The 14,130-nt window shown below is 39.3% G+C and overlaps 1 protein-coding gene across 5 annotated transcripts in view; it reads right to left on the bottom strand.

The window, feature by feature from the left end:
* RANBP17 (RAN binding protein 17) overlaps positions 1-14,130 on the bottom strand; it is a 270,483-nt gene that overhangs the window by 111,111 nt on the left and 145,242 nt on the right. For 3 of the 5 annotated variants that reach the window (XM_077824282.1, XM_077824284.1, XM_077824286.1), the window contains one exon: positions 10,853-10,926. The exons of the other annotated variants lie outside the window; for them this stretch is intronic. In XM_077824282.1, the coding sequence (XP_077680408.1) occupies positions 10,853-10,926 (74 nt within the window). The remainder of the gene's footprint in view (positions 1-10,852; positions 10,927-14,130) is intronic. 5 annotated transcript variants of the gene reach the window in all.

Genomic DNA, 14,130 nt, shown 5'->3' with positions numbered 1-14,130 from the left:
AAGTACGAATGATGCATGTAAAAGGTCGGCGACATATTGGTCAGTGCATAGTCCCGACAATTTCCATTTCTGTTTTTGGTCTATCGACACCACGCAACAGGAACGATGGACAATATTAATATGTAATATATTAAATTACATTTATACCATAAGAGCTCATAGGAAAAATCTGTAAAATCTGAACAGAAATATAACTAAGTGTACAGAACACCAAACCAATTTTATGATTTTCCAATATTTGAGGGAGAGAAGCCAAGGAACAACATAGGAGAGAAATTCAAGCTCTTCAAGAAGTCAAGCATTTGAGTCCAAGTGCTGGTGTCCTTTCTCTGTCTCTTAAGTGACTAACTGATAAAGATACTAAGTCAAAGAGCGTTAAAGCAACTGAGCAGGAAACTTCAAATGCATGACGGAAACAATTACGTTTAACAGGATTGCCAATCAGAGTCGACAGAAACTAACATAACAGACTAACAGAGATCACATTTTTAAAAGCAAATATACATGAAGTGGCAACAAAGAAATAACATAATATTTCCATATTTGGCATACCAAAACCAAAATACTGGGCTGTAAATGTTCTCAAAAAATGAAATAGCGCCATTAACATTGTTCCAGTGTTTATAAACTGGAAAAGAGACACAACATCCAAATGGCAAGATTTATCATTATTCTGGTAACGCAAATACAGACATATTTATTATTAGTACCAGTATTAGATCCAGTACCAAGGGATCAGAATAACCAAACTCAGGCCTCTGAGTTTGTACCAGACAAGAGGATCTTGTGACTGCCTGTAAACCCTACTACCCGTGAGCCCTACTTTAATGATATTTTGTCTAAGGTAAAAACTGCTTCATTTTGTGGTTGGATCATATCAAAGATTATGTTTTTCTTAATGTAGTACCTTTGAAACTATTTGCCTTATTATTATTTTTAGGCTCCGTATTTAAAAAAAACTTGAATAATCGCCGCCCCCCTTCTCCTTCTCTTACCTTGAATCCTAAGCAAAAATAAGTTACCATATATTTCATAAACATAGGTAAACATACAAACATCTTAATTAAAACTATTCTGACAAGTGAACACTTATTGTCAAAGTTTGTATAATTAGGGGTATCTATTAATGAAGAGGGGTAACGATGGTTGTAAAAGTATCTTTCCACTCAACCTTTCTGAACTATTCAACAATTTTCTACTGCCTTTCCTTCCCTTGATGATGCTCACCACGTCTTCTTAATACATGAACCCAGAACTTTAAACCCACCCTGCTATTAGAGCTGTCCATGGTGCTGACTGCATGATGACTGCAGAAAAAAGAACTGTAGTAAACTTGGTGGCAGTATTGGAATTAATAAGATACCTCTGGAGGTTACTACTTCATTGGGAATGGGATGGGAACTCTAGAGCAAGGAGCATATGGGACAATTATGAAGAATCAGGAAAAGAATGAGGATGGGAAAAACCAAAGTGTACAGTGAATGTTGGAAAGGGGAGACTGAAGAACTGAGGCATAGGTGTGAGCAGGAAGAGAGTTGCAAGTCTACTTGGGTCACAGGGTGGTGGTTGCCTCCTCAAGTTATCATTGCTTGCATCCCTGTTATAAAAGTACAAGCCTTGTATTATTGTTTGCTACCTTAAATGAAGAGGAGGAGGGTGGAAACCTGTATAAGTATTACAAAAATGGAGATGATGTGCAAATAAAATTATGATCTTGAAAGGCTATATATGCATGTTGTGACATTTATTTTTATGTGGATATGAATGATAAACAAACATTCAAAACGTTGAAGAAGGTTAACTATGGATGACATGAGCCAAATTTCAAAATAGCTGAACAACTCAAGTCACATAGTATAGGGATATTCTTAGTGACCAACTAAGTTTATTTTGGACACTTTTACACAAAATGATTTTTAAAATTCAAAGAGACAAAACCACCATTTAATATTTTAGGCTGAAAATTTCAAATATTGGATGCCCAATTCCCATTCAAATCACCTAAAAGTCTTTGGAAATCTCAGCCATAGTGTGCTATTTGTGTTTCAGTTAACAAGGAGGAAATGGGCAATATGCTAGCAACAGGGCTCTATATACGCATGTTTTAATTATTTCTTGCCGGTTATCATCTTTTACAGTTCAGAACTCCCTGTGGCACATGGACAAGGAGTGAATATATACTCTTCATTAGAGCTGGGTAAATGCAAATAGTTAAAAAAACACAAAATACCTTCACAAATAAAATCTTTGAGTTGTAGTTTGCTACGGTTCATGGGGTCATACTGGCTATTCACAAGTATCCAGGAAATTGCTGGGTATTTGGGAACATGTTCACAAATCCTGAATTTTCCATGAATGTTTGGTGCTTAGATAGTATGAAGACAAGCACGCTAGGAAAATATATATATGTGTACATGTACCCTGGATAGATAATTACTGGATTCATCCATACATTCATAGGAGATGTTTGTGATTAGTTATTCACTCATCTCATTTCAGTTATCCTACCAGGGAGCAGAAACAATACTGTGCGACTCTGGTAACCAAACATGTAAAACAAATACCAGATAATATGAACGAACATTTTGTGAACCCAAAGACTACTAATTAATTACCACAACTATGTCACAAGTTTAAACATCATAATACTTGCAGAGATCAGGATGGGTTCACAAACAATATGCTAAACAAATTAATGTTTGAAATGAAGAATTTGACAAACTTTAATCCTTTTTTCATGAACCAGTTACCAATCACAACTGAATATGCCCAAGTCTGACTAAATAAAAGCTGAGAGTAGTTGAGTTTACATAGTTGTGTCACAAGAGTACATAAATCTATGAGTTTAGCTGTGATGTAAGATGCATAAAGCTGGAAGAACTTATTTTGAGACTAGGGCCCAGATTTTTAAAGTTAATTAGGTGTTGCTGCACTCAGCAGTGCAATGACTAATAGATTTAGGAGCCTAAGTCTCTACAAGCCTAAATCTCATTGGGATTTTGGCTCCTAAGTGTCTAAATCTCTCTTGAAAATGAGACTTAGGCAATGCAAAGCTGAGCACTGCACTGCCCAAATACATTTAAAAATCTGGGTCTTAGTGTTTTTCAAATGAAGATCAACTTTCTTGAGCACTGGTGAAGCTAAGCAAGGACAGTGGAAACGAAAAGGGCTTCCTTGTGAAATCCAAGATTCTTGATGGGACACCTATACAATTCTGGCTGATAATAGATACTTTCACTGCATGATTGGCCATATGAGTGTATAAAAACCTGTCCCTTAGAAAGTGATGTCCAAAAGTTCAAAAGAAGGTTGGTAATTACTTCCAATGGAAGGATAATGGAAGATCTACATTTGGCCATATGAATTGACAGAATTAACTGAAATGATGATCAGAATTTAGACAACCTCATTGTGGTGACCAACCTCAGAAAATAACTCAATTCTTTGAGGAATGGCTACTCAAGACAACCTCTAACACATGAATTGAATATGGCTAAGATCACTTGGCAAACAATAGCTAGCTCATATCACCAGTGCTACTGGCAGGTATCAGATGCATGTAAAACAGCTTGTTCACCATAAACGTGACTAAAGAATTCATCAATTGATATTGCTGACCAATTCTGCATCATGAAGTTCATGCTACAGCAATCAAAAGGAGACATTTAAGACTATATGAATGAAGATGACCCAATGCTGATATTAAGAGCAGATGCAGCTAAGATAGTTTAGTAGAATATGTGTTAAAAACCAAGATAAGAGAAATGTGGTTCACTTCAGTCACAACTAAGGTCACATCAGACTTGAAGGAACGTTGCACATGGCAACCAGATACTAAGTTTGTCATAAGAACCAGCAAGCTACTACAAGAGGAGGTACAAGTCCCCTAATTAGTGGAATACAAAAATTCATTAATGTCATGAAGGATCACCACTTGTTTGACCATTGCATATCAAACCATTATATTCGTGTTCCCTATGTTCCTCCCACAGCATTTAAGTACAGAATATTTTTGTCACACATTATAAGTACCTTGACAACAACTTTCAAGACTCTAGTACTATAGATTAGATGCAAAAGTAGTTAACATGATCACAAGGGTATTCAATAGTTCTAATGTTAGATTGCAATGGTGAAGTATTACTTCAACACTACAAATGAATTTCTCTCACTTTCTGATATGAAAGACAGTGTTTGCCATTAAAGAGGAAGCATTATCCCTCTGAACAGCAAATAAGGGTGCTATGTTAGATAACACCGTGCATTAACAAAACAGCAACTGTCATGCCTTACATACCACCATACAAATGCACAGAAACACTGGCATTTTAATGTCAATCACAGTGGTATTTATGAAGAACACAGTACTAAAAAAATAGTTATCACGAGTGTTAACATTTTCCTTACATAGAAAAAAAGGTGAGATCAATGGGTCTAGCCTGTGCAGAGAGTTAATGGCTTTCTAATCTACAGATTTGGGTTAAGACAGGGGTGGGGAACCTTTTTTCTACCAGGGGCCATTGACCGACAGAAAAAATCAATCCCGGGCCACACACAGCCCTGCCGGGGGTAGAGTGGGGTGGGGTGGGGGGGAGAGCTGGCGCTCGCGGTTCTAGCCCCATGGGGCTGGGGTGGAGGCTCGGGGCTTCCTCTCAGATTAACAACTTTCTAATTGCACAAAACTGAACACCCCTTCTCCAAGGCCCCACCCCCCACTTATTCCAGCCCCCCTCCCTCAGTCGCTTGCTCTCCCCCACCCTCACTCACTTTCACTGGGCTGGGGCAGGGGGTTGGAGTGCGAGTGGGGGTGAGGGCTCCAGCTGGGGTGGCAGGCTCCGGGGTGCAGCCAGAAATGAGGGGTTAAGGGTGCAGGAGGGAGCTCCGGGCTGGGGCAGGGGATTCGGGTGCGGGAGGGGGTGAGGGCTCTGGGGTGAGGCTGGGGATGAGGGGTATGGTGTACAGGACGGGGTTCCGGGCTGGGTCCAAGGGGTTTGGAGTGCAGGAACGGGCTCAGGGTTGTGGAAGGGGGGTGGGGTGAGGGCTCCGGGAGGGAGTTTGGGTGCGGAAGGGGGCTCAGGGCTGGGGCTTGGGTTGCAGGTGGGGATGCAGGGTGTGGGAGGAAGATAGGGTGCTGGAGGGGGTTCCGACCTGGGGCAGGAGGTTCGGGGTACGGGCTCTGGCTGGGTGGCGCTTACTTCAGATGGCCCACAGTTGGCGGTGCAGCTGGGCTAAGGCAGGCTCCCTGCCTCCATGCTACTCCCAGAAGTGGCTGACATGTTCGCCTCCTAGGCGCAGGGATGGTCAGGCAGCTCTGTGCAGTGCACGCTGCCCATGCCCACAGGCATCGCCACTGCAGTTCCCATTGGCTGTGGTTCCTGGCCAATGGGAGCCAGCGCTGGGGCAGCACACAGAGCTTCCCTGACTGGCCCTGCACCTAAGCTGCAGGGACATGTCAGCTACCTACAGGAGCTGCATGCAGCTAACTGGATATTTAACAGCCTGGCAACCCTAGCTTCCCCTAGCAGTGGGGCGAGCCAGAGCTCACGGCTCCAATCCCGTGGAGGGGCACCAAGGCTCAGGGTTTCCAGCCCATGGTGTGGAGACTTTCCACAGGCTGGATGAAATAAAGATGTGGTCCAGATCAGGCCCGTGGGCCATAGGTTCCCCACCCCTGGGTTAAGGTATTGACTTGGCTCACAAGGGAAAGTGACTGGTAATCTCAGCATAGTCATGTGTCCATAGTATAAAACATGCAGACTATCTGGCACAGATGTCAGAATCTGCTCAGATTAGGCCTAGGAATAAAGCAACAGAAATATTGCCAGTCAGGACTGACCCATAATGTTTTATTTGCTGTGTCAGTATACTATGGACTCTAGTTCAGATTTACACTAAGCACACTATTGTTGATAAGTAGACAGTTTATTTTAATGGCTAGGGACATAAAAAGGTGTACAGAAAATAGATTTGTCATTTGATAATAGTATTTACTGCTTATTCTCCACATTAAGAAATAAATACTCCTTTTGTGATACCAAAATTATCTCCAGTGCAATCAATGAAAAATTCATAAACAAAGATACTATTTTCATACAAATGTAATAAACCATGAAGGAGGAGAAATGAGAAAAATGCAGAACATGTAATCAAAAACTAGGATTGTTTTTTAAACTTTTTCAGAAGTGTTCCAGATGGCATTAAAATGCTAAGCATATACATAGGATTTCATTACTGCTTAGTTTACACTGGTTATGCAAAGACATACATGACAAAATTAAATGCATGTAGAACTTATCCTCTTACCTGTTAATTGATCTTCTGTGACTTGGTCATAGGGCACAAGACACAAGTTTTCCTCTCATTGGTAGCAACAGAAGGAAAGACAGCCAATCATACTGAAGCATCTATACTTGATACAATGGACCCTCCTCTGATTCCTAGTTTTACTCCATTTTGAGCTCAAAGAATGAAGGTTAGACTGCCTAATTCCCTAGCCAGTGCTTCTTACAGAAATTGCAGGACAAGTGTCCATTAAGGGTAGTATCTGTGCTGATTGACCAAGTCACAGGAAACATGTTCACAGGTAAGGGGAAAACTAATTTGTTTTCCTGTGGCTTGTTCTGTTCAAAACAGATCAGAGTTCTTAATACAGTATCCTAAAATATACTAGGTGGGTAGGAATACAGCATTCAGAAGCTAAAAGATGCTCCAATGCGGCAGAGGAAGGGGAATGAATGATGAAATACCCATAGTGACCTCTTTCACTTGTTTTCCTAAGAAAAGGTCTTCTCTGGGGAGGGCCATTCTAAGCACACTTCAGCCAAACACTGCTGCATTAGCTGATGCCTGTAGTACTTAGAGAAGGTGTGCAGAAATTTGCCCAGGAATATGCACTAGCAGGTAGAATGTATTTTTACCATGGCAGGACAGAACAAAACCTCAGCTCTGTTCACCTCCTGGAAACAATTTTTATTTATTTATTATTATTTATTCTTGGATCCCGCATAAGAATGCTAGGTGCTATATAGATAAGTGAATTCAACATGATCCCTGCCCCAAACACATTACAAATAATCAAGTCAAGGTAGAAACAGTTTATAAATAGGGTTGGAAGGATTACATTTTTATTGGTAAATACCAATAAACCTAGTTTTCACTGTATAAACACAAACTGACAAAAATATTTCCATAAATAATAGAAATTTACAGATGGGCAAAGTAAGAAAAATGCAGCTTGAGAACTTATTAGAGTTTGATTTAAGAATATTTACTTTGTATATTTTGACATGTGATGTTGACAATTTGTGTTAACAGTTATAAAGCTTTAACTTTTTGAATCTCAACATCTACTGTCATTAAATAATTATTGTCTTGACTCCACCATTGTCTGACCTACACAAAATTTCCCCAAATTGTGAAAATTTAAATTGATAAAAATAAAAAATTACTGCTTAAATTATTTCATGCAATTGTGAAAATTTAAAATCAACAAACATTTTAAAAAATGCTTAAACAAACATCGATATTATCCATCAAAATGATAAAAAAACCACCCTGAATTCTGCCAAGCCTATTTACAGAGAAGGGGAAAGGAGAAAAAGATACAATACGTGGACATGTTTCTGGGTTTTTTTTTTATTAGGGGAACTATTATGATTTGTCCTCAAGACACACAGGATAGTTAGCAGATGAAAGGCCCTACTTCCCACAACACTCCTCTCTGCTGGCTCATCAGATTTGATACTCTCCCGCTCCCTGCACATGTGGGCAGAGAGTGGGTTTGGAAAACACAAAAATCCTGAGATTTTTAGACCTCGGTCAGCTGACTGATAGCTGATCTGGACACAAAAGAAAAATAATATGTAGTATAGAATTGTGCAGGCCCCAGAACAAGTATTTTTCTGTTCATTCCCATTCCATTGACCTAGCTCATAGGGTTTCTTTAGAGAAACGTTAGATTTGATGGGTCGGACAGTTTTCTTAAAGCAAGCTAAAACAGCAGACTTTATCTTGGTGAAAGGAAGCCATTTATGTCTTATCTTCACTAGGAAATTAGGTCACGGTAGAAAACGACCTGGAGAAGTCATGTTAACTTACAGAATGTTAAACACGTTTGTAGTCACTGTAGAAAAGAACAAGTTAGAACATAAGAACGGCCATACTGGTCAGACCAAAGGTCCATCTAGCAAAGAGTTCCACTGGTTGACTGTGCGTTGTGTGAAAAAATACTTCCTTTTGTTTGTTTTAACCAGATGTCTATTAATTTCATTTGGTGACCCCCCAGCTCTCGCATTATGAGAAGGAGTAAACAACACTTCCTTATTTACTTTCTCCACACCCGTCATGATTTTATAGACCTCTATCATATCCCCCCATTAGTCATCTCTTTTCCAAGCTGAAAAGTCCCAGTCTTATTAATCTCTCCTTATATGGCAGCCGTTCCATACCCCTAATAATTTTTGTTGCCCTTTTCTGAACCTTTTCCAATTCTAATATATCTTTTTTGAGATGGGGTGACCACATCTGCACATAGTATTCAAGATGTGGGTGTACCATGGATTTATATAGAGGCAATATGATATTTTCTGATTTATTATCTATCCCTTTCTTAATGATTCCCAAAATTCTGTTCGCTTTTCTGACTGCTGCTGCACATTGAGTGGATGTGTTCAGAGAACTATCTACAATGACTCCAAGATCTCTTTCTTAAGTGATAACAGACAATTTAGACCCCATCATTTTATAGTTGGGATTATGTTTTCCAATATGCATTACTTTGCATTTATCAACACTGAATTTCATCTGCCATTTTGTTACTCAGTCACCCAGTTTTGTGAGATCCTTTTGTAGTTCTTTGCAGTCTGCCTGGGACTTAACTATTTTGAGCAATTTTGTATCATCTGCAAATTTTGCCACCTCACTGTTTATCCCATTTTCCAGATCATTTATGAATATATTGAATAAGACTGGGCCCAGTACAGCCCCCTGGAGGACACCACTATTTACCTCTCTCCGTTCTGAAAATTGACCATTTATTCCTACCCTTCGTTTCCTATCTTTTAACCAGTTACTAATCCATGAGAGGACCTTCCCTCTCATCCCATGACAGCTTACTTTGCTTAAGAGCCTTTGCTGAGGGACCCTGTCAAAGTCTTTTTGAAAATCTAAGTACACTATATCCACTGGATCCCCCTTGTCCACATGCTTGTTGACTCCTTCAAAGAATTCTAGTAGATTGGTGAAGAACGATTTCCCTTTGCAAAAAACATCTTGACTCTTCCCCAACAAATTATGTTCATCTATGTGTTTGACAATTTTGTTCTTTACTATAGTTTCAGCCAATTTGCCCAGTACTGAAGTCAGGTTTACTGGCCTTTAATTGCCGGGATCACCTCTGGAGCCCTTTTTAAAAATTGTTGTCACATTAGCTATCCTCCAGTCATTTGGTACAGAAGCTGATTTAAATGATAGGTTACAGACTACAGTGAGTAGTTCTGCAATTTCACATTTGAGTTCCTACAGAACTCTTGGGTGAATATCATCTGGTCCTGTTGACTTATTACTGTTATATTTAGTATTGTATCAACCGGTTATAGTTAATCTTATGGTTCTAGTAGGGTGTTTTCCTAGCAATGACAATGCCCTATTGAAAACCATTTGTAAGTCTAAATAGACCAGATTTAGAGGAAGCCAATTTGGGAGGGATAGAAAGGAAAGGTGCCCTCTTCCTTTTCCATTCCCAGGAACACAGGGAGACCTTTAGAATCTGTGTTTTCCTGGGGGCCTTCACATTTTGGAGCAGATGTTCCTACTCCTCCCTGAGAAACTCTTTTGGCTTGCTTCAGGGGTTAAACCTCAGTTTCAGAGGCAACCCTGTCTGCCTCAGAAGGGAATCCATTGAGTCTTGATATTGGCAGAAAGACAGGGTAGAACTTGCAAAAGCTGGGGCTTGCTGGATGTGAGAAAAAGAAAAGTATGCCCCCAGGAAACCACAGAGAGTGCCTGAGAACAGGCATGAAGATATCTGATAATTTTTTAGAGGTATTCTTAGAGGGAGAATAAAAACATCTATTTGAACATTGTGATAGCAGGTAGAATTAATTTATTAAGGAAGTATCACAAGAGAGAGGGCTGGTGATTATAATCTTCCCTAGTTGCTTCAGAAACCTTGGTCTTCCATGGTCTCATCCCTGTCTGAATCTATATTTTCTTAGGGGAGGGATTTTGCCCCATTCAGTGAGCTTCCAACTCTTTTCTTTTGAAAATTCTGGAGTGTGACTATAAGCAAGACATAGCACTCACTTCCCAGCATCTGTACTGTAATGTGGTGAGTATCAAACTGGGGAGATAAGGATGAGATGCCACCAAAGAGAGCGAAGTTACTTCAGTTTGGCTGATTGTCTTTCGTGGCTGTTACCAGTGTACAAGTGAGAGGACTGCCCCGTATACAAGTGAGAGGAAAGCCCGGTGGCCTAGCAGGCTAAGCCACAGAGAAAAATGATATATGTGTGTGGAGCATGTGTACGCACCCACACTGAAGATCATAATGACCAATGGCAATATTTTCAAAAGAGTCTCAGTGGTCAAGGCTCCTCAATCCCATTTTCAAAAGCATTTTAGGCACCTAGGAGCTTAAGTCCCGTTGACAGGCAGCATTTAGGAGCCCAAAATGGCACCTAGGCTCTTTTGAAACTTTTACCCCATGTCTCAATTTTTAAAACTATTTATGAAAACACCTAGAATTATTCTCATTAAAATTCAACTGGGTATTTACAATTTAAACTTTGATTATGGATAAACATTAAAGACAAAACAAAAGAATGTATAGAATAGAACTCAAGCACAAACTCACATTTTTGCCATAAATGTTTCTAGAACATGGTTGTCATCTGTTATTCCTAAGACTTCTGACATTCGGGCATACACCTGAAAATAAACATTTCAACAGTAACACATTATAGACATTTACGAGTATCAAAAATGTTGTTATTTCAAAAATATATTAACCGTTCCACATTCTGTTTATGCAGCTAAAGGGTACAAGCATGAATGTGGGTTATTCTCTCAATCCATCTGGCCCTGGCTAAATCACATATATAGAGGACTCATCCTCCAAGGCAATGATTCAGGAATTTGGGGCTCACAGATTTTCACTCACCCCTGCTTAACCATATCCTCCCAAACAGAAATGGTAAATACTCAGTATAAGCATGCACTTACTCTGTGGTTTAGTGAGCAAACCACTTCCTCTCTTGGAGGTAATGGCACTTTATAAGCAGCCTCAATGGGGTGCAGCAAAGCAATACCTTCCACCACTCTCTAGCCTTAGCAGCATAGGTTTAAATGTTGCTCCTGCACCTTAGCTTACATTTGGTAAGTTGTTGCATTTTCACTGATGTAATCAGGTAGAACTAGGCATTCCCCATGTATCCAATTGTGGGCTTTCCCTTCCCTTCCAAATAACGTAAAGGTTTCAGAGTAACAGCCGTGTTATAGATTCATAGATTCCAAGGCCAGAAGGGACCATTGAGATCATCTGGTCTGACCTCCCGTGTAACACAGGTCACAGAACTTCCCCAAAATAATTCCGAGAGCAAATCTTTTAGAAAAACATCCAATCTTGATTTTAAAATTGCCACTGATGGCAAATCCACCACAACTCTTGGTAATTTGTTCCAGTGGTTAATTACCCTCACTATTAAAAATGTATACCTTATTTTCAGTCTGAATTTGTTTTGCTTCAACTTCCAAACCAAGGTGTTATACCTTTCTTCGCTAGATTGAAGAACCCATTATCAAATATTTATTCCCCAAGTAGGTACTTGGGGACTGTAATCAAGTCACCCCTTAATCTTCTCTTTGTTAAGCTAAATAGGTTGAGCTCTTTGAGTCTCTCAGTATAAGGCATCCTGTTTTCTAATTCTTTAATCATTCTTGTGGCTCTTCTCTGAACTCTCTCCAATTTATCATCATCCTTCCTGAGCTGTGGGCACCAGAGCTGGTCACAATATTCCAGCTGTGGTCACACCGGTGCCAAATATAGAGGTAAAATAAACTCTCTAGTCCTACTCAAGACTGCCCTGTTTATACATCCCAAGATCGCATGAGCCCTTTGGCCACAGCATCACATTGGGAGCTTATGTTCAGCTGATTATCCATGTCCCCCAAATCCTTTTCAGGGTCACTGCTTCCCAGGATAGAGTCCCCCATACTATAAGTATGGCCTACATTCTTTGTTCCTAGATGTATATATTTAATTTAGCCATATTAAAATGCATATTGTTTGCTTGTATTGTATGCTTACCAAGCATTCCAGATAGATCTCAATCACTGACCTGTCCTCATCATTATTTACCACTCCCCCAATTTTGTTCCATCTGCAAACTCTGTCAGTGATGATATGGTTTCTTCCAGGTCATTGATAAAAATGTTAAATAGGATAGAGCCAAGAAACAATCCATGTGAAAAAAAACACCCTGATAATTATTATCTTTCTAACATAATTCTGTGGTACCCATCAACCGTAGTGCCACAGCACTTATACAAGGTATTGTGTTTATTTGTGTCACTTATAGATTATTGTCCTTTTTGCTGTAAATACCCTTGTGTTTGCTAAGGGATAATTTGGCAGCCATTTTATCAAGAAATGGAAGGCAGACTAGGCTTCCTTGTCTGTCTTCTCCAGACCACTGTGACATTTCTTTTTATGGTCAGATTGCCCCAGTGTTAGTCTGTATTCGCAAAAAGAAAAGGAGAACTTGTGGCACCTTAGAGACTAACCAATTTATTTGAGCATAAGCTTTAAGTGAGCTGTAGCTCACGAAAGCTTATGCTCAAATAAATTGGTTAGTCTCTAAGGTGCCACAAGTTCTCCTTTTCTTTTTACAAGTAACGTAAAGACATTGAGTTGTGTGATTTTCGATCACCCTTCATTCCAGGTCCAGGACATTGATTAACTCTCAAGTTTTCCTTATATTCTGCCATTTAGAGGGATCTGTTATTATGATGACTTATCAATCAGCAGGTCAAGTCAGATACAGTAGCATTATGTCTCACAGTTAGCATTACTGCAAGTTCTTTACAAACTTTGGTGACATTTTTAGTGACCACGAAAGTAATTACTTAATAGAACTCTACTAGAATCTGAGAGAGAGGGAACAGGCACTTGGCAAAATTCTTCATGTTGTTCTGCCTGTGCACCTCATTTTGAGCTACAGCACCCTTGCTTTTCATTAAAGACCTGGGTCAAACACAACTCTACCAACTAGTGCATTTTAGTTCAGTCCTTAAGTATTCCTATTTTAACCCTAAATCCCACCAAAGAAAGGAGTACCAACTGTATGTAATTCTGCCATATTATGTGCTCAGGGCAAGTATGTATTAAGATCTAGGATTAGATCATCAAAGTCACAACACGTGTAACTGAAGCCACCCAACGATGAAAGGCTGGTGCCATCTAGCTGCCAATTTTATTCTGAAACGTTACTTATCACACTTATAAATTGCAATGAATTACAGATATTGAATACTTCTGGTAGGATATCATTCTTGTTTATACCCATTTCCACCGCTGCTAGTGATGCCACCCCATTAAGTCACTCTTAGGAAATGCCAGTATTTAACTCTATGATGGAGTAAGTAGATATGTTTTCATATCCTACATATTTCAAATTGGAATACAATAAAGTCGTGACAAAATACAATTTGTGCAATAACTGGAGATACCAGCAAGGATATATTTATTTCCAGTATATGTAAAAATGTCAACTTTTGATAGGACTATCATATAGTGACAAAATCTTTGGTGAACTAGACAATTGGAATACTAAAATTCTTTATTATAGACAGTACAATCCCTTCATATACCTTGAAAAAAGTAATGTTAAATATTTAAAGAACTATCATTTACAATACATACATATTTAATATTCAAAACACAGAGTCTGGTATTTGAACTGTAAATACTATGCCACTGAAACAAGTTATACTATCCAATTTTTGTGTGTGCAAAAGTTTAACCTCTGTATTTGTTTTCTACTTTTTTCACATCAAATCTTTTCACCAGAAAGGTTTGCATTCCTTACTAACATATACTGATATTCAGATGTTTTCCTTCTTGTGATAGGAAAT

The sequence above is a fragment of the Eretmochelys imbricata genome, chromosome 8 (assembly GCF_965152235.1).
Source record: "Eretmochelys imbricata isolate rEreImb1 chromosome 8, rEreImb1.hap1, whole genome shotgun sequence".
Lineage (NCBI taxonomy): Eukaryota > Metazoa > Chordata > Testudines > Cheloniidae > Eretmochelys > Eretmochelys imbricata.
This window is presented reverse-complemented; position numbering and strand designations above follow the sequence as displayed.